The sequence below is a fragment of the Manis javanica genome, chromosome 9 (assembly GCF_040802235.1).
Source record: "Manis javanica isolate MJ-LG chromosome 9, MJ_LKY, whole genome shotgun sequence".
Lineage (NCBI taxonomy): Eukaryota > Metazoa > Chordata > Mammalia > Pholidota > Manidae > Manis > Manis javanica.
The window spans coordinates 849,650-873,561 of NC_133164.1; the positions used below are offsets into that span (position 1 = coordinate 849,650).

At 55.1% G+C, this 23,912-nt stretch overlaps 1 protein-coding gene across 7 annotated transcripts in view; it reads right to left on the reverse strand.

Annotated features, from left to right (window-relative positions):
* Nucleotides 1-810: 810 nt before the first annotated feature.
* The window catches only part of ATP11A (ATPase phospholipid transporting 11A), a 106,615-nt gene continuing 83,513 nt past the window's right edge, over nucleotides 811-23,912 (reverse strand). Inside the window, exons 20-31 of one of the 7 annotated variants that reach the window (XM_037024792.2) lie at nucleotides 22,928-23,102; nucleotides 21,207-21,309; nucleotides 20,882-21,027; nucleotides 20,295-20,354; nucleotides 19,604-19,731; nucleotides 17,960-18,095; nucleotides 17,512-17,535; nucleotides 12,361-12,426; nucleotides 11,178-11,281; nucleotides 9,192-9,357; nucleotides 7,779-7,865; nucleotides 4,431-5,733 (exon numbers count right to left, since the gene is read on the reverse strand). In XM_037024792.2, coding sequence (XP_036880687.2) covers nucleotides 7,788-7,865; nucleotides 9,192-9,357; nucleotides 11,178-11,281; nucleotides 12,361-12,426; nucleotides 17,512-17,535; nucleotides 17,960-18,095; nucleotides 19,604-19,731; nucleotides 20,295-20,354; nucleotides 20,882-21,027; nucleotides 21,207-21,309; nucleotides 22,928-23,102 — 1,186 coding nt within the window. In that variant the 3' untranslated portion in view covers nucleotides 4,431-5,733; nucleotides 7,779-7,787. Of the gene's footprint in view, nucleotides 5,734-7,778; nucleotides 7,866-9,191; nucleotides 9,358-11,177; nucleotides 11,282-12,360; nucleotides 12,427-17,511; nucleotides 17,536-17,959; nucleotides 18,096-19,603; nucleotides 20,355-20,881; nucleotides 21,028-21,206; nucleotides 21,310-22,927; nucleotides 23,103-23,912 lie in introns of those variants that run through there. The other 6 variants (XM_037024791.2, XM_037024789.2, XM_073212343.1 and 3 more) reach the window with 6 other exon arrangements.

Genomic DNA, 23,912 nt, shown 5'->3' on the forward strand with positions numbered 1-23,912 from the left:
CCCAGCAAGCATGTGCCTCCTGCTGGGGCTGCGGGTCTGGTCCCACAGTGAAGGTCACCCACACAGCATCTTACCCAGCATGCACTGTGTGCTTGCTTGGGGCTGAGCACCAGGGGCTGGAACCTGCTGTCAGGTTTTGTGGGAGCTTTTGAGGTTAGTCTTCAGACAAGTTGCTGGGGGTAGGGGGTGGGGGGGCAGGAGATGGCCAGTGGGAGGCAAACACCAGTGGCGTGGGGTGGCCCCAGAGCCCCCAGCAGGGGAGGCAGTGAGCCCACAACACCCACACAGGACCTGGGGTGCAGATGGGAGGCAGAAAGGGAGAAGAATGTGGAGAAGAGAAGGGCTCACACCCCAGGGACGTGGCTGCAGGCTGGGGTCCGGGGCAGATGGCCAGGGAGAAGCCTGGGGTTGGGGGGGAGGACGGATGCTGTGGCTCCGGCTCAGTTGGGCACTGTTGCCTCGCTAGGGGTGGGGCCCAAGCACTGCCAGGACCAGAGGGGCAGAAGCCCCTTGGGAGAATTGGGACGTTGGTGCACCCTGATCCCCAGTGGCCACTGCACCCCCCTGAGGGCTTTGTCCCTCTGAAGCGTCTGCCAGCAGAAATTTAAGCCCGACTCCTGTGAGTTTTAGAAATTTATAAAGAAAGTAAACCAGACATTTGTTCCTCTTTATTGCAAGTAGATTCAAGTGTCCTGCTTAGATAATCTGCAGAGAAGTCCAATATGATTAATATTATCAAGTCATACTTTAGCTACAGAAACAAAAGTTAAAAACAGTAGCATATAAAATAAACTTTACAGAATTGTAAGATTTGGTTTAATTCACACTTTATTTTTTCAAAGCAGGTTAATGAATTATCAATTAAACATTAGTTAGGAGGCTGACTTACTATCTTAAATGCACTTACTATATTCAATAATTTAAAAATAAATTCCAGTATTTATGATGATGACAACTATGGGGACCACTCATGTTAAATACATTTTTGAAGATTCTCTTTCCTTACATTACATAATGAATGGACACTTTAAATGGCAATGCCAGATACAACATTATAACTTTAAGTCAGAGACAGTATACACATATTAAAATTCTGTATATTTCAACAAGATAAAAAATAAATCTATATAAACTGATTTTTCCTGCAAAAGTAGAATCACATCTTCCAACACATCTTCCCTAGAACTTCATTTACAGACAGAATAATTTTCATTCCCATTCACCTATCTTTGAGCTTAAAAAAAAAAAATGCATTTGCCAAATGATATTTTTCCTGTCTTTAAAGTTACAAAGGGGGGAAACTTCAAAACACAAGAACCTGCCTACCAAGCCGTCACACTGAGTTAATAAGTAACATTAATTCTAAAGATAAAATAGGCATGGTTACATGTGATCATTACATGCCTGTGCAAAACTGATGAACTTAGTGGTTTTAAAGAAAACGACTTGAGAAACTTGCTTTAGGCTGCACGGAACGTTTGGTTGACGGCCAACAATGTGAAAAAAGCTGTAACAGCAAGAATGAGACATTTATGTAGTTGGAGCTGCAAAATCTCATCAGGCCGAACTACAGCCCCACAAACCTGCTATGGCAGAAGCTGCCCGTCTCTGGCCTCCGCTCCCAGTCCCGTCTTGCAGGCCACACCTTCCCAGGCGTCTGGTCTGCTTCCCCCAAAGCACGTCAAATGGCACAGGAAGGGGCTGATTTGGGTTCCACAGGAGCTGCCACGGGAAGGACATCTCTCCTTCAGGATGTGTTCGGGGAGCTGGCAGCTGGGGGTGCAGGCGCTGCTTCCCGCCACCTGTCCTGAGGGTGGGGCTGCCAGCAGAGGCAGCTGGCCTTCCCGAGGAGACGGGGCGGGATCTGCCCCGCGCTGTGTCCAGCACCCCGTGTTAACCCCGGGCTGCCGCAGCGTCCTCAAGGCACAGACACAGAGGTGCCAGGGGCTCCCGGCAGGTCCCCTAGGTGCTCAGGGCCTGGGAAACAGCAGGTGTGTGTGCATGCCGGCTTGCATACGTGCACGTGGCTGTGAGCACACGGGGGTGAGAGCAAGGGGCTGCGACGTGACCAGAGCCCCATGTGCTCTACAGACGACCAGCTTCCCCAGGATGGAGCACACGGGTCAACGCAAGAGTCAGACCAACGCAGGAAAGGACGAATTAATTTAGTGACCATGTAGCCGTGAGCAAGATTTTCAGAGTGAAGAAAAATGCTTAAAGTTCATGTTACGTACTTTAAGATTAGCTTAAGGCAAGTAAATAGGAGCTACTGAGGGGTGGAATCAGCCCTGAGTCACACCTGGAATGTCATTCAGGGGGGCCCTTCTCTCCCCATCTTTCTTATCTCATGCCCCTCGTCTATTTCAAGTTATCAGCACAACCTCTGCTTTCCCAAACCATTTTTTAAGAGACATTACAGTGTTTAAAGGTTTAGTGACTTTTGCAACGAGACTTGAATTACCAGACACTAATGGGAGCTGCCCCAGTACAGGTGCAGGGAGGGTGCGAACCATCAAGCAAGAAGCTTCTATTTTAAGGCCGAAGGATGGAAATTACAAACAAAATAAAAAGCAGGTCAAATGGCAATGAACTGTGAGGAGTGAGCACAGACTGTCATGCACTGAACACGCCCTGCGACTTCAGCCGCCGCCAGGAACACGCAGCCGGCAGCCGTGGAGAGGAGACTCCATCTGAAAATTCACACTCATCAGATGCGGAGACATTCAGCCAAAACTGTCACCAGAATTTAAATATAAAGTGGCCAAAATGTCATCAACTTAAAAAACAAGCGCTTTAAAAACATATTTCAGAAGGTAGATATGGTAAGTTAACAAAGGAATCAAAGAGATATAAACAGGTATGAAAGTACTTCAGTGCAAAGGCAATTTAAGATTTCTAAAAAAATACATTACAAAGAATCTGTTAACTAAACATACAGAGAATCTGTCCCCCTACAGCTATTACATTTATACCCATTTTTGGTTCTTAAAAACAGCTGTAAAAATGTACACACTGTTGTTTTCAGGATCGAGCACGGACAAGGTGGCTGGGGCCCCATGCACAGAATGCGGGGTTGGGGGGGCGCGGCGAGGGGGGCCCGGGATGGAGCGCTGCCCTCCGCGCCCCGTCTGCTCCGGGCCAAATGCCTGTCACTCTAGTCTTTGGTATGGTGTTTATACCTCACCTTAGCTTCTCCAAACCACACCGTGTACATCATTCTTGCTGTTACTAACTCAGTTCAAAGCAGTGTTTGACAGGTGAAATTATACAATCAAGTTGTGAAATCTGAACTTTCAAAGGTACCTAACATCTCAGCCTCTCTGAAGCAGATTCACTCAGCAGCGCCCGCACCAGCCCCTGGCATGGACTCCTGCAGTGTGCAAGGTGCCTGCTTCTAGATGAAGCTTCTGGGGGACACTTTTCGAAAAAGGCATCGGCTTTAACACCTCAAGTTTGGATCTCAAACTGAAATGTCTTCTTGGCGGACCATTAAGGCTATGTCAGACAGGCTATTTCCACAAACAGGACACCAGTCCAGAAGCGGCAGGAACTGCACGACACGGCAGCCACGTGATGGCCTCCCCGCGCCAAATAAACACTGGACACAAAGCAGAGATCTGACAGAAACACGCAGGGCACAGCATGGTCGGACGTACAAGGTGGGCAGCAGTCTGGGACGGTGATATTGCTTCTTGGAGATCAGAGGCCCCTGTCGGCCTGGAAGGGTCCTGGAAGATGGACACAGGCCCTGGAGGCTGCCTCCCGAGGACACCGAAGGGGCTTGACCATCACAGGCAGGCGTGCACCCTAGACCCCGTGCTCCCCTTGAGGCCTGCGACACAACCGTTCCCCCAGAGCAGTGAACTGACGAGCTTGGCCACTGGGGGTGCGAAAATACCCCAAGACGTGTACAGAGGAAACCTTAATGGACGGTGCTCCCTATTCCTCGCCCACGAATACTCTTTGCAGAGGCAGCTGGGATCAGGAAAGGAGACAGGGAAACACCGACAGTCACCCGCCAACACAGGTGATGCCCCCTCAGAGGAGCGGACACCGAAGCAGACACGGGCCTAGACGTCAGCTTCACCACAGGGACGGTGCTGAACAGCAGGAGCAGAGTGGTCTACACGCTGATGGCAAAAGGACACACGATCAGGACGTCAGGCCCAGCCCAACCCAAAGCAGAGGTGGCGGGGGGCTCTGGAGGTCGGAGGGCAGAGGGATGCAGCTGGTCGTCCCCGGCGAGGGTGAGCCATGTCTGTGCTTACTGGTGGCCGTGGGGTGACTGCCTCCCACTCGAGCTGGACTGCCAGGCCCCACGCAGACCCTGTGCACGCCCTCCTTCCGGGAGCTCAACACATGACAAGGAAAGTGGTTCTCAAAGGCCTCAGCCAGCGGTCTGTCCATCAGCTGCCCCTGTGGGGCCCCGGAAGCAGGGTCTCCAGCTGGAAGGGTGCAGGTGGCTTGAGGGGCCAGTGATGGCAGGGAGGGCTGGCTGCTCCTCGGTGTCCCAGAACGTCAACATCACCTGTTTCGAGTGGGAGCCCCGCCACGCGGCTGAGGGGCAGGGGCTCTGCAGAGGCAAGAGGGGTGGGCTTTGAGAGGTGGTCCTGGCACCCCGTGCATGGGGCCTGTCAGACAGCAGAGAAGGCAGCTGGCCCAGGACCCTCCCCAGGCACCTGCGGCACTGCTCTGACACGGCTGCGGGGCCCAGACTCGGCTCCCCAGGTTTCCGGCCACCGTTCTAGGCAAGGGTCAGCGCATGCCCACCATCTGAGCCACAGCCACAGTGAATGCAGAGTGTTAAGTGTGTCCTGGTGGGAGGGCTGCCCTGCCGGCTCCATCGCCAGGCCACCGACGAGGTGTGCAAATGCACAAGCCTCCCTCCCAGAGGCCCAAGGCCCAAGTTTGATTCCTTTAATGCAGGAGTGGGAAACTACCCCGAGGCTGGGGCCACGCTGTGCCAACCTGGCGTGCCAGGCCCCCAGTTCTCCCTGTGCGCAGGCCAACATGGTCTGTGGGGGTTCATCCCAGCCCGAGGAGGCCGGCGATGTGTCTCAGACTTGCTAAGCCTGATGGGCAGGGAGGAGAATGGGCCCGCAGCACAGGAGGAACCTACGCTAAAGGAACAAACATCCCTGGAGTGCTTGTCCCCCTGGAAACCAAGCTCGGGATCCAGTGAGGCGGCCTCAGGCACGCAGCTCCACACCCAGCTGCTGGCCTGCTGGCCTGGCCGAGCCTCAGGGCAAGTCGTGCAACACTGCATTGTTTATTTCAAAACACGGTCTTTTCCTGACAGGCCTTTAGGACGAAGCCACTTCCACACCAAGGAAGATGGAGGAGGTTTGTTCAGGCAGACGGAGCACCCCGGGCAGGCGGCACCATGGGCATGCACCCATGTGGGGACGTGTGCCCACGCCCGTGCACACAGCACTCCACCACATGCGGCCCAGCCTGCTCAGCAGGTCACTTACCTGGGGCAGAAATACCCTTGTGTGTAAAAGGCATTTTTCTTATTGTGAGCCACTGTTCTGAAAAATGGCACAGCACAGCAAAACTTTGGAGGAAAAACAGTTTGGAAGGATCACAGCACACCCGGGAACCTGCCAGGCGGCACGGTGGACGCTGTTACCTATCCTGCTGCTAATTGCGCCTCGGCCGAAAGAGGTCCTTCAGAAGTGGCCTGTCCGTGCTGGGCGTGGCCTTGACCGATGCTTTGAGTCTCACGCTCTTCTGCAAGGCGAGGAAAGACACTGAGAGGGTTGCCCGGGGTCTGCTCTCTGGGTCGCTGTGCAGCCGGACCTGTTCCGGACCCCTCGGCATGAGGAGGACTTGCTGGGAAGTCTGTGCAAAACTCGGGGGTGGGGGTGGTGGGGTGGGCCCAGGGCAGTGGGTGTGGGAAGAGATGGCCATCCTATGAGAGCCCGCCTCCAGCAAAGGGCCAAGGGACGAGGACAGGAGGTCCCCAGGAAGAGCCTCGGGGCAGCGGTATGTTCAGAGCCCCGAGGCAGAACTGGTGGCTCGCCCAGAGGGGCCCTAGGTCCCTGTCCCTCCCTGTCTGTCTCTAGTCAAATAGCCGGTCCTGGCCTGAGGCCAGCATCCTGGAGGTCCAGGGTGTCGGGTGTCGCAGGTCACACGCTAAGGTGTTTGAGTCACACCCCCCAGCGCTCAGGAGCAAGAAGGGAATTTTAAGAGTCAAAGAACCACAAGCAGAATGTCTTCTGGCGAAGGGTGGAGAGAGGAGGGGGCAGGAGGTGCTGCTGGGTCCCCAGGGGGTCAGATATGAGAAACAAGTGTGACAGATACAGATACATATGAATACACATACGTGGCTTTATATGTATACATGTGCACATGTGTATAGGAAGCCTGGTACCTGTGAAGTTTTTTAATAGAACAGGTGAAAGGAAAGATATCCGTCCATTTAAAGTACAATATAGTCCGCATCAGGACCAGTCAAATGTTTATTCCTCCAGAGTTTTGCAGAGTCTGGGTGATTTTCCTGCCGCAGAGGTGGATGCCGTGCATGCTGGCTGCAGGGACTCTGGGGTGCAGCCCCGGGCCCCACGGGGCGCTCAGTGGCGACCTTCTCCCGGCAGCTGGAGCCCGGTCCCCACAAGGCCCAGGGGCAAGTCAACTCCTGATAAACTGCTCTCAGAGTTATTTTTAGCCCTGAGTTGGCATAATCAAATCACTTTCATAAGCATCGCCTGGGACTTATTAAAATATTTCTAATAATTTCATCCTAAATGTTTTCAAGTACATAAATAGTGAGATGAAATTATGTAATTTATTCTAACAAATTCTGATGGCACCAGATTAGAAAAATTGATTGCCAATGACTACTAGAACTTTAAAAAACGTGCCATCCTGTTAAAAAATAGTGTTTAAAATACATAGAAGAACTGTTGCTCAAAAAGGAAAAAAGCCTTTTTCTTGCTTTAAGCATTTTTCCCACCTAACAGGCTGCCTCTGTGAAGTAGTTTGACCAAACATGCGTTTTCAAAATGCCATTAATTTTGAGGCCCACGAATGCATATTCAGGTACAGGAGCAAACTGCTGGGAAGCAGACAGAAAACAGCCCCCAGACAACGCTTTGAATCTGAAATCCTGGCTCCGGATGACAGTCTCTGGTCCCAGGCAGTGCCCAGGGGAGAGGCTGTGCTGCTGAGAAATCAGCCATGGCACCCGTTTAAAACAAGGCCAAAGGCTTTTTCTAAAAACAATCAGATTTTTTTAAGTTAAAAGGGAATTTTGTAAAATATCTGATCCAAGCCCATCTCTTCTGCTTTGAGAACAGCCGTGAGGCTCGGCCAGCCCTGCCTCCCCTGAGTCACTCTGCAGGTCACGGGGCGCCACCGGGCGGCTGCAGGAAACTGTCTGCAGGATGGCCTCCCGGAGGGCAGTGCGAGCAGCCGGCCTCCGGGCTGCACAGAGAAGGCCTCCTGGAGGTCACCCTGCTCGCCCCTGGCCTGGGGACCCAGGAGCGGCCACCCCCCACCCCCAGCCTTTGTGTGACATCGGTCCCTGGCTGCGCCTGGGTAAAGATGCACGGGGGACCTGATACTTCCAATGGACGCCAAGAGAGACACTGGTTAATGGCACCAACGGAGAGCAGAGCACATGCGCTCCCCACACCTCCAGGTACAAGCCAGCCAGAACCCCCGATGCGGCGGCTCCACCGGGTGACAGGAAGCGAGGCTCTGGGCGGGACCAGCGAGCCCTCTGCAGTCCTGTGACCATAACCCCGACATGCAAGAAGACAGAAAGGCGTCACCTTGTTCCGTTAGAAACTCAGACCGCTGGAAGTCTGAGAGAGCATAAAGATGGTGGACTGCTCGACAGAAAGGCACTGGGTCTTGGCCTGCAGTCCCCGGAGGTTCAGGAGGGGCCACGCACATCGCCAAGCAAGGTGGTGGTGTTATTTAGGCAAAGAACCGGGGGACAGGGGCGTAGAGGGAAGAGAGAAACAGAGGCAGTGAGTCTGGTGTACACCCACCTGGCCCGGCACATCGCGCTGTCCTGCTCGGCACACACGGCGCTGTGACCGACCTCAAGGGCCACCCTCAGGCCTACCGCCCCGGCCCGCGGCAGAAGTCCCCTCCCGGACTGTTCCTGCCCTGCCACCGCCGCGTCAGGTACACCCGAGAAGTGGCGGCCTCGAACAGCTCGGGGAAAGTGTGCGCTCTCACTAACTCCGCGAGCTTGGCCGGCACTGAGGCAGGACCCACCAGGAACATCTTAAATTAGCACAAAGCTCTAAGAAAGCCCCCCTGCCAGCGTGAGTGGCAAATAGGAGGAGGCGGGGCCAATACAGGCCCCGTGAGACGTGGGGGCAGGGCTGCCTGCCCTCCATCCCAGACTGGCCAACAGCCCTTGGAGAGTGAGACCCCAGGGCCGTAAGTCTCACTGACTGACCCTCCGCTGGTCCTGGAATGTACAAACCATCTCTGCCCCGCACCCTCCCTCCCTACCCTCCACCTGCTCAGAAACGCCTCCCTGTGGCTGCCCTGCTGTGGCCCTCTGCCCGCTCACCAGGACCACCCCCTCCTTAGAGAGGCTCTGCTTTGCCAGGGGCAGATCACAGGGTTGGGGGTGGTGGGCGAGACCTCCCAGAGATCACAGGGTTGGGGGGTGTGCTCTCCCTGGGGGAGATCGCTGGGGGGGACAAACCCTCCCTGAGATTGCAGAGGGCAGTAGGGGCATGAATGACCTCCTGAGATCACGGGCAGGGGGCGAGTGGTTTTGGGAAACCCCAGTAACATGCAGCGATCTGCACTTTCACATCTCACATCCTGAATACAGAATCGATTTTTGGGAGTGTGGAAACCAGTAGTAACATAACTGCTAAAGTTTTGAGGCAAATTCACAATCTCTAAAAATAGTTAAGTTCACCTTAAAAGAAGTGATTCATTAAAAAAAGTATTTAGATTTACACAAAATGATTTGTCTTTCACACTGACTCGCTTGTCCCTTCCTAACTCTGCCCCCACTTCAGGGGCTGGCTGTTCAGGTCTGGATGCTGGTCGTCTGCGATTTGACCTGGGTCAATGTTTAAACCAGGAATCACCGTGGGCGTCATCAGGGACGCTGGGCCTGATCACCCTTCCCAGCCGGGACCTTTCCGCTGCCCTCCGACTATCACAGCCCCCCCTGAGCCCCGGGGCGGTGGCGCCACGCGGGCAGGTACCTGGGCCCTCTCGGTGGCACTGGGCCGCAGCTGTCTGCACAGGACTTTCCTGAGGACATCAGGAAGGAGGCCGGTGGTGACGAGCAGGATGATGGCCAGCCAGGCGGGGCCACTGGACAGCATCTGCATGAACACGTAGTACATCCTTTGATAATTGAGGATCGGCCTGGAGTGTGGAGGAGAGGAGACGACAGTCAGGCGGGGAGCCACGCGCGGCGGCCAGGCAGCCCTGCCCTCCGCTGCCCCGGCCTGCGCCAAGAGCTCTCTCGTCACGGCAGCTTTTACACTGTCGCCCCCATTCAGGCCGACTGCTTCGAATTGATTACATGGACAGTGGGATGCAGGACTTGCCCTGCCCGGCTGGGTGTTGTGAGTGGGAAAAGGAGGAAGGGATCCTGTGTAGTCAGACCCTCTGTTCAGTTTCACAATATCAAAAAAGATGTGAAAAGATGAACACAGTGATTGCTCTGTATCTCAGAAACACGGCCTGATCAACATCTATTAACAGGAGGAGATAAACACACATTTTGATAAGAACGTCTGGTTGACTACCTGAGCTCAAGCCATAAAAAAGCCTAACATTTTCTACACAATATGGGACATGAAATGACTTCCCTAGCAGGCAAATTATAATTCAAAGAAGCTGGTCTACTGGGCTTCATAACAGAAGCTGGGAAAGATGCGGCACTTAACAGTATGGGGGTGGCCCCTAGTTAGTTTCCTGAGTCCCCAACCACAGGCTCAGGAGCCAGTCACAAACTTTTCAGGATGAAGCCCAGGGAGTTCACGAGAAGCCGGGGTCCTGGGGGGCAGGTGTGGGAACCCGCAGGCCTCAAGGAGCATGCAGTGTGTGGCCTTGGCCACTAGAGGCTGCAGGGGACCATGTGCGGTGGCTGAGCCAAAAGTTGGGTGTGCAAATTGGGGGAACATTCCCCTGGCCTCCGTCTGGCCCAGGGCGAGGCCAGCATGCGAGCTGAAGGAGGCACTCTCAGGCCCTGCGCCGGCACCTCCCTTGTCCAGCCTTGGTCAGGGTGCGCTCTTCTCATGAGCTGGTGGGATGAATGTGGAAACTGCAGAAAACAGAGCTCGGCTGTGATGGGGGCAGGAACCCTGGCTGGGATGAGGTGGAGCTTCCCCATGGTGAGGTTCGAGGGCACACCAAAGAGGGCGATGAGCCACGGGGTTCTGAAGGATGAGTAAGAGCTCACCAGGCAGGCTGGCTGGAAAGGACATTCTTGACAGCATGGGCAAAGGATGCTTGCACACGAAGGTGTAAGAGCACCAGAACACAAGGCAAACACAGCCTCTTCTCCCTCGTCTGGAAGGACCCACTCCCTGCTCAGTGCAGGGCTGTGTAGCTGATCCTTGATGGCATCTGACAACAGGTCTGGGTCCTTCACGGCTCCAGGCCCGCTGTGGTCAGCTGGCTTGCCTCCAGCTGGACCTCCGTGGTCACAGAGGACTTAGTTCCACCAGGTCCCTGCCCCAGGGCTTTGGCACGTGCGGCCCCCTCCTTAGGAGCAGAGCTCTGCCCAACAGACACAGCCTTGGACCCAAGTCCAGCTCAGCCGGCAGCCCCTCAATCTGCCCTGTCACTGCTGGGTGGGGAACGTGGACTGAATGGGACACCGTGCAGTGAGCACTCTAGAACACGTTCATTAAATGTGACCTATTACGGGCTGGCCTTCTCCCAGGTTTCAGTTAAAATGAGACCTTTTGGGAAGCCTTTTCCGACCTGTGTTCTGAAATGGGTCCCTTGCTATAGTGTCTGGAGCTGCTCCTCACTTGACACGTGACTTACTACCAGCATCTGTCCCCCACCAAGGACATGGGGGCGAAGGAGCAGGGACCCCCCCAGGTGCCCAGGCCTGGTACGAGGCCTTGCACATGGGCATGAGGCTTACAGAATGCACTTTGAGCCCTTCTGGAAGGATAGTGCAGGACGCTGGGGGTGTAATACTCATATACCACTTGTCAAATTCATACCAGATTATTCCTCCCCAGAGGAGTGAAAAGACAATGTAGAACAGCAGGGACCCCCAGATGACGAAATGGTTTATCCACGTCCAGTAGTGGGTGTCCAGTGCCAGCTAAAAGAAAGAAGAGGGGATTAGCAGTGGCATTACTAGGAGCCTGGGAGTGAAAGCAGAGAGCAGCGCCAGAGACAGACCTCCACCGACCGAATCTCTGCGAAGCACCTATGTGAGACTGTGCAGGAAAAACGAAGCCACAGACTTTCAGTGGACGAAAAGGACATGACGCCATGGCTCTTCTACCCACGTTCCTAGAACCTCTCACCAGACCCTGGGAAATGTGCCCCAGAAGCCAAGGGGGCTCAGGGCAATGGTGCCAGCTGGTCGTGCTGCCCAGGCAGCTTCTCCTGGGTTTTCTTTGTGGTGCTTTTTAAGTCTCAGGTTGATAGGTGTTGGGACTCTCAAGATGTTGTATATAGAATTTCGCTTTGAAAGAGCTGAATTCCCCACGATACATTAGTTTTAATTTTATTGGGGGAGGGGCTGCTTGCCATTTAAGAATTACATCCTTGATGGCATCTGACAACCGGTCTCAGTCCTTCATGGCTCCAGGCCCGCTGTGGTCAGCCGGCTTGCCTCCAGCTGGACCTCCGTGGTCACAGAGGACTTAGTTCCACCAGGTCCCTGCCCCAGGGCTTTGGCACGTGCGGCCCCCTCCTTAGGAGCAGGGCTCTGCCCGACAGACACAGCCTTGGACCCAAGTGCGGCTCAGCCGGCAGCCCCTCAATCTGCCCTGTCACTGCTGGGTGGGGAACGTGGACTGAATGGGACACCGTGAGTGAGTTACTCTAGAACACGTTCATTAAATGTGACCTATTATGGCTGACCTTCTCCCAGGTTTCAGTTAAAATGAGACCTTTTGGGAAGCCTTCTCTGATTTCAATCTGCATCCCTTTATAAAGAAAAGGTTCCTTCCCTGACCAGCCTTGTGTGACCCTGGAAGCCTGTGTGTGGGGTCACGGGTGTGCAGTCTGCAGGGGGCCCATTTAGGTGGCGAGCAGATGACCCGAGGGAGGCCTGGGGCTCGTCGGGGCCGCGAGCAGTGGAGGCTCCCGGCCTCGGCGCTCACGGGCAGGGGGGCCCGCCGTGGCAGGGGCGCTGGCGGGAAGAGGAGGCACACCCAGGGGAGGGGTTACCTTCAGCGTGACCGTGAACACCATCACCGTGAACACCAGCGTGCCGAAGGTCCAGTTCCCGAATATCTGGGGGCAAAACAGTCCACGTCGTCACGTTAAGATGTGTTTTCCCTTCTTTACTCCCAAAACCATTAGAGATTCCGTCTCATTGCTCTCGCATGCTGACACTTCAGAACCCCCCGATTTGGGACTCTTACACCGTGGGGTGCCACCTCGAGGGCAGTGATGGGCTCAGAGCCCTCCTCGTGTGCACCTGGGACCGCCCGGCCCAGCCCCTAGAGCCCCCAAGAAGCATCAGTTCCAAGAGTGAGAACCGAGAGCAAAGCAGACGGCCAGGCTGGGGCGACAGGACTGACGCACCGCCTCTTCCGTCTCGTGCTCCGCAGGGCCACACAGTGTGGCTCCCCAGCCTGCTTAGTCCAAGACGAAGCCCAGGAGAGCTTGTGGCTCTCCTCCTTTGAACTCAAACCCCTGCCTGCTCCGGAAGAAAAACTGCTGTGGGGACGCTGTGCCACTGAGCAATTAGAGAAGGGCCATGCCATGTGTGGGTGACGCGATGGGGCTTTCCCCAGGAGAATCACAGGGAAGGGAGACGCCGACAGACGCACAAATGCACGAAGGCCACAGCCAGCCTGACGGCCGGAGCAACAACACACCCGCGGTCCCCGGAGGAGCCGCAGGGTGCAGGGGGGCGGCCACAAGGCGGAAGCACACACGAGTCACACCATGAGAAGAGCGCATCTCAGGACACACAGACACGGGCAGAGAAATACCTACTGCTCCCTTGGAGGGGAAATCCCAGCCATGGGATTCCACAGGAGCCATGTTCTTCAGGATTTCTAAGACCACCGAGAACTGGCCTATTTCTGGCTTGCCACGTGCTGTGAGCTGTGACTCTGAATGTTCCTAGTTCTTCTTTATGAGAAAGCAAAGCTTCATTTCACAAAGAATTAAAACGCTGGAAGGTGAATGGCCCTCTGCTATGGTCCGTTTTGAACCACAGACGTGCACGTAACTCAAATTAGGGGAGCATGTGGGCTGTATGTCTTCAGACATGCCTAGTGGTGCGGGAGCCTTCCTGTGGGAGTCCAGGAGAAAACCCTGCTTAGGGTGGGGGCAGTGCACACGTGGGCCCTATGGACGCTGTCCACACCCTTTTCTCTCACTTCATCACCACCCCAACTTGGCTTCTGCCTGCAGAACCACACGGCCCAGGACCCTCACCCGGAGGCGATCTGTGCCCTGGAGGACACCCGCAGTATGTGGACACGATTTTGGTTCTCATGACTGGTGGGAGGGGTGCTGTGTGCACTGGGCAGGCAGGGGCCAGGCTCCATGCAGGGACCCTTTGGCCCCAAACAGCCGCAGTGTCTGGGCTGGGCAACCTGGCATGCGCTCACCAGAGCACCCTTTGATGCTTAGGAAACTATAGGGCAGGGAATCTTTGTGACTCTGAGACCAGCTACAGCATGTCCACACCAGTGAAAGTGCTTGGCCAGGGGCCGCTGGAGAACAATGTGGCTGTTTTTCTCTCATTGGAAATCAGTTTTAACCAAACTAAACGCTGAGCCTGCAGGAAGGTGAGAGAACCCTGTGTGGGTGCATCTGTGGTCCTGGCAGCAGGGCCCTACACTGCCCACGCCCCACTGCCTCACATCCAGGCCCTGTGTTTGCCACCCCTGCTTGGTAGGCAACGTGGGAATCTTAAAAAAGTAATGTTAGATAACAGCAAAATGTGGGAAGGCAGCAGGCACAGCAGAGTGGTAGGGTATGACCCACAGCACCACGAACCAGGGACCAACTTCCAACCAGCTCCAAGGCCCTCATCCCTGCTTCTCCCAGGTGCTGCCAGGCTCCCCAGATTTGGTGGGTTACAGCAGACCTGGGAATACAAAGTGGGGCTCCCAATGCCTCGTGCAGTGAAGCGCACGGCCACAGCTGTCACTTCCACAGGTGCACAGCAACCAAGCACTCGGTCCCGAGGCAGAACTGGGGGTCTGGCTGTGAAGCCAGGGCAGCGCGGGCTGCTCTGCCGTCACCTGGCCCTCTGGTGGGCTGCTCTGGCTCACGGGGCGTGTGGTCATGTGAACCATGTAAACAGCCCTGTACCCTTCCCTATTTGCTTCAAGTGGGAACCCTGGGTGAAATTACTAATAGTCAATTTACTACTGAAATTGTTCGCCATCACTTCTGTGGGTTTTTGGAATGGGAGGTGGGATGGCTCAGGAGGCCTCCGGTCCACTTTCTGAAAGGGTTTGGGTGGCCCTTTCAGGAGATTCGGAAAAGCCCAGGGGCGGCCTTTCCCCGCAGGCCATCAGTCCTCCGGCCCCAGCGAGGCCTGCGTCTGGTTTCTAATGGGCGCTGGGCCTCCTGGGAGGGGCACCAGCTCGGGCACTCCAGCAGAATGTCCGCCAGGGCCCCCCCAGTGGGCCCAGGTCCGATCCCTGCCCCTCCTACTTGCCCTCCTCTGAGGATGAGTATCTGTAGAAAATATTTCTGCTCAAAAAAGTCCTCGAACCCAGATCAGGGTGATTTTTCTGTGTGAAAGTATTTCATCACAAATGTAAGTGTCCTCGCGGTCATAAACCAACGCTCCGCACGCCGGTGCTGCCCAGATCCCACCACACCTGTTGGGTCCGGGCACCGTTCATTCTGATTCCCAAACTTCACCTGTGCTTCTACTGTAACATGCTCCAAACTCTCAAGTGTTCATCTAGGAACAGACTGCTGTTCCACAATAATAAAATCATTATTGTTTATGGCATCAAAAAGGAGAAATAATTGTGCAGAAAATGCTCCATAAATGGCTTTCTCTTTTTAAAAAGTCACTGATGATTCTGCTGTTCCCTCAACACCATCCATCACCTATACAGTTCCTGTGGAATGACTTGGGTCCTGAAAACCTGGTCCTTCCCTCCTAAGGATCAACAGAATGGGGTGTCTGACCTGCTACCCCGGAACATACATTCTCACTCGGAAGGGGGAACTGCCTGCACGTGACACGCATCACAATCAGCAAACAGCCCTGCTGCCCACGAGCCGACGCTGCCACTGTCGTCCCGGGGCTGCCCCTTGATCCACAGGAGTTTTGCAGGTTTGCTCCAATTACTACAGAAGCAGCTACACTCCCACTTTCAGTTTCGTAAGCGACCCTAGAACACTTCCCTCCTCGACAAACGTGAACTGGAGAAGCAACGATCTAGGGTGGAGCAGCCCGTCCGGCAGCGCCCAGGCCCAGCGCCGGGCCCAGAGTCAGAACACCAGGCACTCGGCCTGGTCGCGCACTTGCCTGGCGTGGCCTGCGGTCGTCCCAGCCTTGTGGGGTGCCTGCCTGCCTAGTACACAGGATGAAGCGGTGCACGGTGTACCCCCGCTCCTCACACGGGGTTCCCCAGAGCCGCGGCTCTCACGGACGGTCCCCCCACAGCCGAGTCTGGGTTCTCCCGCTGACTGTCAGTGAGCCGCAGCCGATCTCTCCTCATAAGGGCCTAACTGTGTCACAGGACCAGAAGCCTTTCATGTCACAGGATGTGCGCTCAGTGTGTTGGACCTCTGTCCCCAGGCCAGCAAGCCCAGCAGAGCGACACCTGTCAAGGCCCTCGGCCCACGAGTGGCGAGGTGCCCCGGGCCTTTCTCAGCTGGAGCAGCGCAGGCAGCCTGCATTCTGTCTTGCTCAAATTCTAACTAGTGGTTTTGTTTCACAATGGCTGAGCAAAGGTGTGCAGGTGGTAGCGACAGGGGACACCGCAGAGCCACGGAACGTCATCCTTGAGTCAGCACTCAGGTTCTGCAGGAGCTCAAGGTGCCCTTGAGGACACGAGTGGGCGGGATGAGGGGCAGCAATCCCTGCACCCCATGGACCCGCAGCAGCCCGAGGCTGGACCAGGTCTGGCTGGACACGCACCACGGCTCCGGGCCCGGGCAGGAGGAGGTGCTGGCTGAGCAGCACCGGGAGGCCCCAGGGGCCTGCACCCCGTGCCCGCCATGCAGTCCGCCAGCACTCCCGCCGTCTGGGCGCCCCTTTCCCCGTGTAAGCCCACTTCAAAGGGGAGTTCTTGAGTGGAGCCCGTCACTTCACTGTGTGATACTGAGGTCACAGCGATCAAGAGCAGCACAGAGTGAACAGGTGCTGCAAACAGCACCCCGTGTCTCGGTTCTGACCAGCTGACCTTGTACAGGTCATATGATCCATCTGAGTTTCAGTCTCCTTGACTTTAACACCATGAAAACATCCGACTGAAAGAGCTATGGCAGTGAGAGAGGACGAGGGAGGGTACAGCCCGCCCACATGCCGGGTGAGGGACGCTCGCCGCGGTTCCACCACGGCACCGCGACCCTGGGGTCCGGCCTCCTCGCGACACATGCAAGGTGCTCATGGGAAGCCTGACCCACGAGGAAGCCGTGTAAAAGGTGCACATGAATGATAAGACTGTTCTCTTTAACTGCATTTACGGCCTGGTGGCGTCCAGGAATTATTCAGTTAAAATAAACTAACACTAAGAATAAATTCTAGAAAGTTGTAAAGTTTTAAAGAACCTAAAATAAATTCTCAGTTTAGCATGAGCTGACTGGTCATTATGATAGATTAACAGCACCTTTTAATGAGAAAGAGAATTAATCTGTGGGCAGACACACAGCATGGGGCTGAAGCAAAACTATGTTTCAATCTGACGCCGTGAAGGGAGAACAAGGTGGGAAGTAAGAAGGGGAGCAGAAGGGCATTCTGTTCGACAGGGAGCGGCACAACGCTGTTCACAAGTAGCCCTCGTCCACGCCAGTCGCCGTGCTTATCTACAAGGCCAGCGAGGTGCGGGGAGCAATCCCGAGGCACACTCTGTCCTCACGACGCCCCAGTCTGCCACCCGCAAGGCAGCGTCCCCACGGGGCCTCCCACGGCCCAGCATGTGGCCTCTTATTCAAGGTTACGGGATGTTCGAACATATCGATCCTGACACAGGAATTCAGAGAGAACACCACGGACACAGTGCGCACACACGTCTCTACCACGCGGCTAGTTCTAGAGGAGGGGCAGCACCAGTGACAGATGTCCACTGACAGACCACATACAAGCCACGTGTGAAAATATTTTCAAGAAATATTTTATTTATAAGCACTCCAAAAACAAGAAGGACAAATCCACACTCGTCTTACCGTGTGTGTGCTGGCAGTCACGATCTGGGTGGGAGGGTAGCGATTGGTGAAAAGGAAAAAGCAAGAAACAAATAAACCCCCAAAATCACACACACAACCAGAGCTGAGCATCTGTTAGAACTACAAACCGGCTCACTGCACGGGAAACAGAAGCTTAAGTACATGTGAAAAAATACTAAACTGCATTAAATATAAAATTAATTCCCATATCAGCAAGCCACAATCTGACTGAACCGCTGGGTAAAGCTAACGGTGGATTTAAGTCGTGCGCCTGAGGCCACTGTGGGGCCAGCACGTCCTCACGTGCAGCGTCCTTCACAGTGACTCGGCGGGCGGTGGCCACAGCACCAGGAGCCCTGGCCGTGCCCCCAGAAACACGCGGCCCTGCGGTCCCACGGGGTTCGGGGTTTGCTCCCACGTGGCCGACAGGACCCCATCCCGCACTGACCTGCCCCTTGCTGGTCACCGTCGTGTTCTCAAACATAAGGTAAGTCCCGAAGAAAAACACCAGGGCATCGAACACGCCTAAGGACGTCCAGTAAAGGAACACTCGCCAGCGGAGCAGAGCGTTCTTGGCGATGTCTCTGTGAGGGAAGAGGTGAGAACGCAGCGACTGAACTCCATCAAAAGCATCTGCGCATGTGGCTGACCACCCCCGCCTCCCCCAAGCTTTGCAGCAAGACCCCACCCGGAGGCGCCGGACTCGCGGCCCGAGCGGCTCCCTGACAACAGCTCAGCCACGTGGCGAAAGCGGGTCATGGAGAAACCCAGTCCGAGGCCCTGGACTGGACGGGTGCCCCACTCGGGGTCACCCCCACCCACGCAGAGCTCACTCCCTGGGGTTTGGGCCAGGGTGCTCCGATCCCACGGGGCCTCCTGGGCGGACCCCAGAGGGCCTCGGACTTTATCCCTCCCAGGGTGTCCCCCAGCGTCACACACTGACGCCCCCTGGCTGCCCACTCCAAGGCTGTCACTTTCCCGGTACCGCACCGGGTCCCCGAAAAGCCTTGGGCAGTAAGCACAGCAGAGCCCTCTTGGCAGGAATAGCCCTGTGGCGGCCCACAGGACGGGAGCAAGACGGGGGGCGGCCCCACAGACGAGGGGTGAACTGGACAGCGACGAGCCATCAGAGGCCGCAGCTCAGGAGGGGCGCATGCCCGACCAACCACAGCGACGACAAGGCGCAGGCTCGCCGCGCACCCCGACGGGACCTGTCACAGCTGCGAGCCTGCACCCATCAGCAGGGTGCCCTCCGACGGGCTTGCACACCTGCGTGCTCCTCAGTCTTCCTACACCTGTTCCTCTGCCGTCAGACGCACGGACAGGCTCTGCGCCTGCGGTGTCACCTGGGGTGACTGTCTGGGTCCCGCACGTCAGGACCCCCCAGAGTGGCTAAAATGCGGAGGAAGGCCGGCAGGCAGCCTAGGAAGGCCGGCAGGCAGCCTCGGCCTGTGTGTGCACTGGGACCACACATGCAAAGACCGCGCAGAACTGGCATGTGCACACACGGGCCAGCAAAGCTGCGAACCCCGAGTGAGGGCTGCAGGCCGTGCCTGGCGGTGGTGCCGCCCACATGGAGCGGCGGAGGTGGCCAGATAAAGGCTCACAGAACCTCTCTCTACCCTTACAGCTACACGCAGATCTAAAATTTTCTGAAATGAGAAGCTTAATTTAATAAGTCCCCAAACACAGTGACACACCGAGTGTGCCAGCAGTCCCGAGCTGGCTCTAAAACAGTGGGAGACATCTCTTCCTTATCACTTCCTTATCTCTTCCTTATTACTGGAAGATTTCAGCAGAACAGCACCAAGACCAGACCTGCTGACTCTTCTTTTTCTCCTCACTGAATAGAATACACTTGGGTCTTCAGGACAACCTCGCCATAAACCCCCTTCGGTGTGACACCCGTCCCGGGCCCTTTTGCAGCCAGACAAGCGAGGCTCAGCACGAACTGACAAGCACAACACAGGCCCTGGCCGAAGCCCGGAGTCCGTTCACTGAGCCCCCTCTCTGGTGGGGACGATACTGAAGGTTCGCGGCCGTCAGGCAGCTCGCAGGCTTCCGCGCCGGAGCCGGTTTTGGGGGCTCATACCTGTAGAGGGAAGGGTCCCTCCTGAGCGTGTCTATGCTGACATGCTGCTCCGTGAGGCTGTACAGGAGGATCGGCAGGGACGTGAAGCTGATGTTGTACAGCGTCAGGTAGGCGGTGTCGTACAAGGTCTGCAGGGGACAGCACCGCGTCCGCATAAACGTTTTCATGTTTTGCTTGGACACACACATCTCTAACTTGCAGAGACCTACAAGCACGGGTATTCTAAAAGGCATACAGGGCCGTCTTCCTACAGATGGAGGGGGACCAGCACACACTGCAGAGCCTCATGACGGCAACGGGTCAGGGTTACATGGTGGCCGACAGAGGGACCGACAGGGACCCGCCCCTTCAGCCACTGCAGACTCGCGATAGCGTAAAAGTCCCATCAAGGTCGCACTTCTCATCACCACCTTCAAGCTTCCACTTGCCCCAGTCCTGGTCCCCCGAGGGGCCTTCTCTCTTCTCCCCACTGGGGTGGGGCCAACCCTGAGGCTCCGGAGAGGATCTTAGATGTAGGGCCAAGCCTTCTGGCTACTGTCTGAGCCCGACACAGCTGCCCGGGGGCGGGGTGCACAAGGGCTCCCCGTGCAGGGCCTGGCCTGCACCCCACATGCCCGCCCCGCAGTGCAGCCACCGCATGCAGAACGTGGACACGGCTTGGCGGCTTCTGCCTTCTGGTGTCAGGACTTACCTGTTGTGAAAAGCCACAGAAGAACTGGTATAAAAACTGAGGGAAAATGAAGCAGACGTTCTGAAAGACAAGCCACAGCCCTGTTAGTTCAGGGGCACCCAGAGGGGGCGTCCAGCTCCCGGCTGTCCACGCGATGTCCCCTGAGCCGGGGAAGTGACCGTCCTGCGTGCTCACAGGGCAGGCTGCGGGCATGGACCCTGCCCGTGTGTTGGCGGCACGGTGATTCCACGTGAGCACGTTCTGCTTGCTCTGAGCACACGACCGAACGTGAAGTCGTTAAAGAGAAACGAGGCCGTGCAGGGGTTGGCACGGATGGGAGGGCCTCAGCCGTGGGGCGACTCAGGGGCGGCGTCAAGGAGTCCCGGACAAGGCCCCCCTCAGCTGCCCAGCTGCCATCTCCTGCTCCGTGTTAGGTCCTGGGCATGGGGTGGCTCTGGGGCTTCCTCTCAGGCTGGCCCGCGATGCCTTCCCAAGCTACTGTCCCAGCCCCAGGGTCCCCTCGCAGCAGACGCTGCACACCGAGGTGCGGGTCCTCAGGGCCTCCGTCGCCGTGCAATCGGGGCGCAGGGCGGGGACATGCTCCCTACCTTATAAAAGAAATACTGCACGAGCTCAGATATCCTAATGTAGTAAAAATGCCCGTGAACAAGCAGCATCTTCTTCAAATGCTTAAACTTCGGGATCGCGTAGTCACTGTTCCTTGCAGCCTGACGCCCTTCCTTCCCGATGACACCTGCGAGGGAGCGAACCCCTTCTCAACGCCGCGCACGCGCAAGTGGGGGGAGGCGGAGGGAGGCGCAGCCGGGCCACAGCCGGGAGGGTCCCAGGCGCCAACGCGCAGGCGCGCAGCGCCGCCCAAACGCCGGGTCTCGCCTCTCCGGATGTGCACGTGACCCCGACCACGCGGCTCACCGATGCCCACGTGGGCCTCCAAGATCATGCTGACGTCGTTCGCACCGTCACCGATCGCCAGCGTGATGGGGCGCTCTTTTGAAAGCTTGATTAATTTAACAATCTGGAAAAGAGACACATGCAGGATTTACCTTCTGTTTTCTTTTTGCTCAGGCTATTCACTAACGGGGTGGAAATAACACAGACGTGGTCAGTCAAGGAAAATGAAGAAATTACTCAGAGTGAGTTTTTTTGATCCTTGACAGATAAAATTTTTTTCATATTTAAAATAAAACAAAATAAGGCTAGAGCAGCTAAGGTATAATTATAATAAATTCAACTGAAAAGGGCTGGTATGCAAACTCTGAAGACAGATATGAATCATATGAAGTGGCTTCCAGTTACTGCTACACGCATGTGTGTGAGCACACGGGGGAGACGTGCAAACATACGGGGAAACTATCGGACACTTTATTCTGTTACAAAACACTGTTACTTCAAGCTATTTGACACTAAGCATCTAATTTTTGAAATAAGCTGTTCTTAATACTAACTTTCAGATTTGTCACATGTGCCAAGTCAAATCAAATCAAAATCTGACTGGACAATTGTACATTAATGATACCTAAATAAAAAATAATAAAAATAAAAATAAAAGAAAGAAACAAACAAAAATGTAACTGGACACAATTAATTTCCAAATGTTGAATCCATTTCTTTGAGATCTTTTTGCATTTATGCGCCTAAGCATAATGGTTCAAGATATGAAGACTGAAAAGATGAGGAAAAGAATGTGTGGACTGTTTTCATCTCAAGATAGGTCTCTTCTGATTTGTATAAAAATTCTCGAGTTAGGTAAGAACTTAAAAAAGCAAACAAGTAGGAGGGAGGGTGGGAGGGAGGCGTCTTTATCTCGGAATGTACACGGGTTCTGAGTCGGAGCTGCTTCTCCGAGAACTACGCCGGCCAGGTCCTGGTGGGACATTCCTAGTGACACTGTCATGTGGCAGATGAGTGCAGTACCCACGCAAGGGCACAGGGACAACCCCTTTGCACACGGTTTCCAGGCTTGTACTAAACCCCAAGGCCAGTGAGGAACTATGGGTCTCTCTGATGAACAATTCATGAGAAATCATCTTATGCGTCTGAAAAGTGGTTTCTCGAAGCTAGAACTGTTGTAGGAAAGACACCCTGTTCACAGCGGTTCCCGTACTGCTTTAAAAATGGGCAAAGGCACAGCTCCTGTGCGCTTGCACAAGGCCGAGCTTGGACTCTGGTGGCTGGGGGCCAGGTTCCAGATGAGTACCCTCCTGGGCACGTCACCCCACTTTCTGTTCTTACGCTTCCTCTGTGAAAGGGGCCGCACTCACCTCAGGGCGCTACCGTGACGGGCAGCTGGCTCCCGTCCGGGTCTGTGACACAGCTGGCACTCGGGGACGGAGCTGCCACCCTTCCCCATGACCAAGGACACCTCTAAGATACAGTCTCATTTTACAGAAGTCGCACAGGGACATCTCTCGGCCATTGCGCGGAAAGGGTCACCCATTTGACGGAGTCAGCTCTGACCAATCGTGACACGCACAGTGAGGTCCTGCCTGGCCTTAAACTATCACTTTTGCTGCTGTTTAAACAAAGCTGGTGCCTTGCTGGATTTCAGTAATGAGAGGCTGCAAGAACTAACTGGTGGTTTGGGGACCAAAACGCTGCCTGGCACTAGCGGACCCTGCGGGCTGGGCGCGGACCTGGGCCTTCTGCAGCGGGGCCATCCGGCAGCAGAGCACGGCGCTGCAGTTCCTGCACACCTCCAGGAAGAGCTCCCGGTAGTTGCCGGAGCTCCCATCTTCGCGGGGCTTCATTATCAAGGACAGAGCCGCTCCATCGATGATCAAGCCATAGTCCTGCATCTCTGCTGAGAGCCTGTCCGAGGACACAGACGGGAGGGATCACTCAGCTACCCTTTCAGAAGCTGATGTGCTTGTTTTGGGGTATCTACAGATGCCCCGAACCCAGGATTGAGAAGTTAGTATTTGTCTAGGTAAGCAGCGCACTGGATACAATGTCTTTGACGACGTTTTAAAGCCATGTTTCAATTAAACATTTTCATTTCACTCAGGCAAAGCAAACAGGGTTCCAACTGTGGGTCTGTGTGCAGGCGCCAGTCCTTCTCGGCAACAGTCACCTTGCGGCCTGAAGGGGTCAGTGCGCGTCCCTTCGTGGGCCAGGTATTCTGCCTGCATGGCCTGAGGTGCAAAGAACATGGTAATATTTTTCTTTGCTGGGTTTCAAAATTATAAGGACCATCACTAACACCCAAAAGGAATTCTGTGGATCAGGTGATGGGAAATATCTTTGGGCTACTTACAAGTAATTTAAAATGTGCTTATGATTAGAGAACAGCTCTTGCTGCCCTTACATTAATGAAAATCTAAAATGGTTCAAATGAAGTCTGGGCTTAGATCCTACACCGAACTCCAGTGAGGTCAGCAGCACTGATAAGATGCAAATAAACTGCTGAATATTCTTGGAAAAATCAACTCTTGGTCATCCACTGTGTTGCCTTGACAGACTAATGACCACGTATTTTTATTATTTCCCTCTGCCCTGGCAGATGCCGTGAGGAATCCAAAATTCAGCCTCTGAGTGTCTTAGAAGCAGATGAGAATTACCAAATTCACAACAGTTTGTACATTAATCAAGGAAGTCTTTCTCTATCGTTCAGCCAGAAGC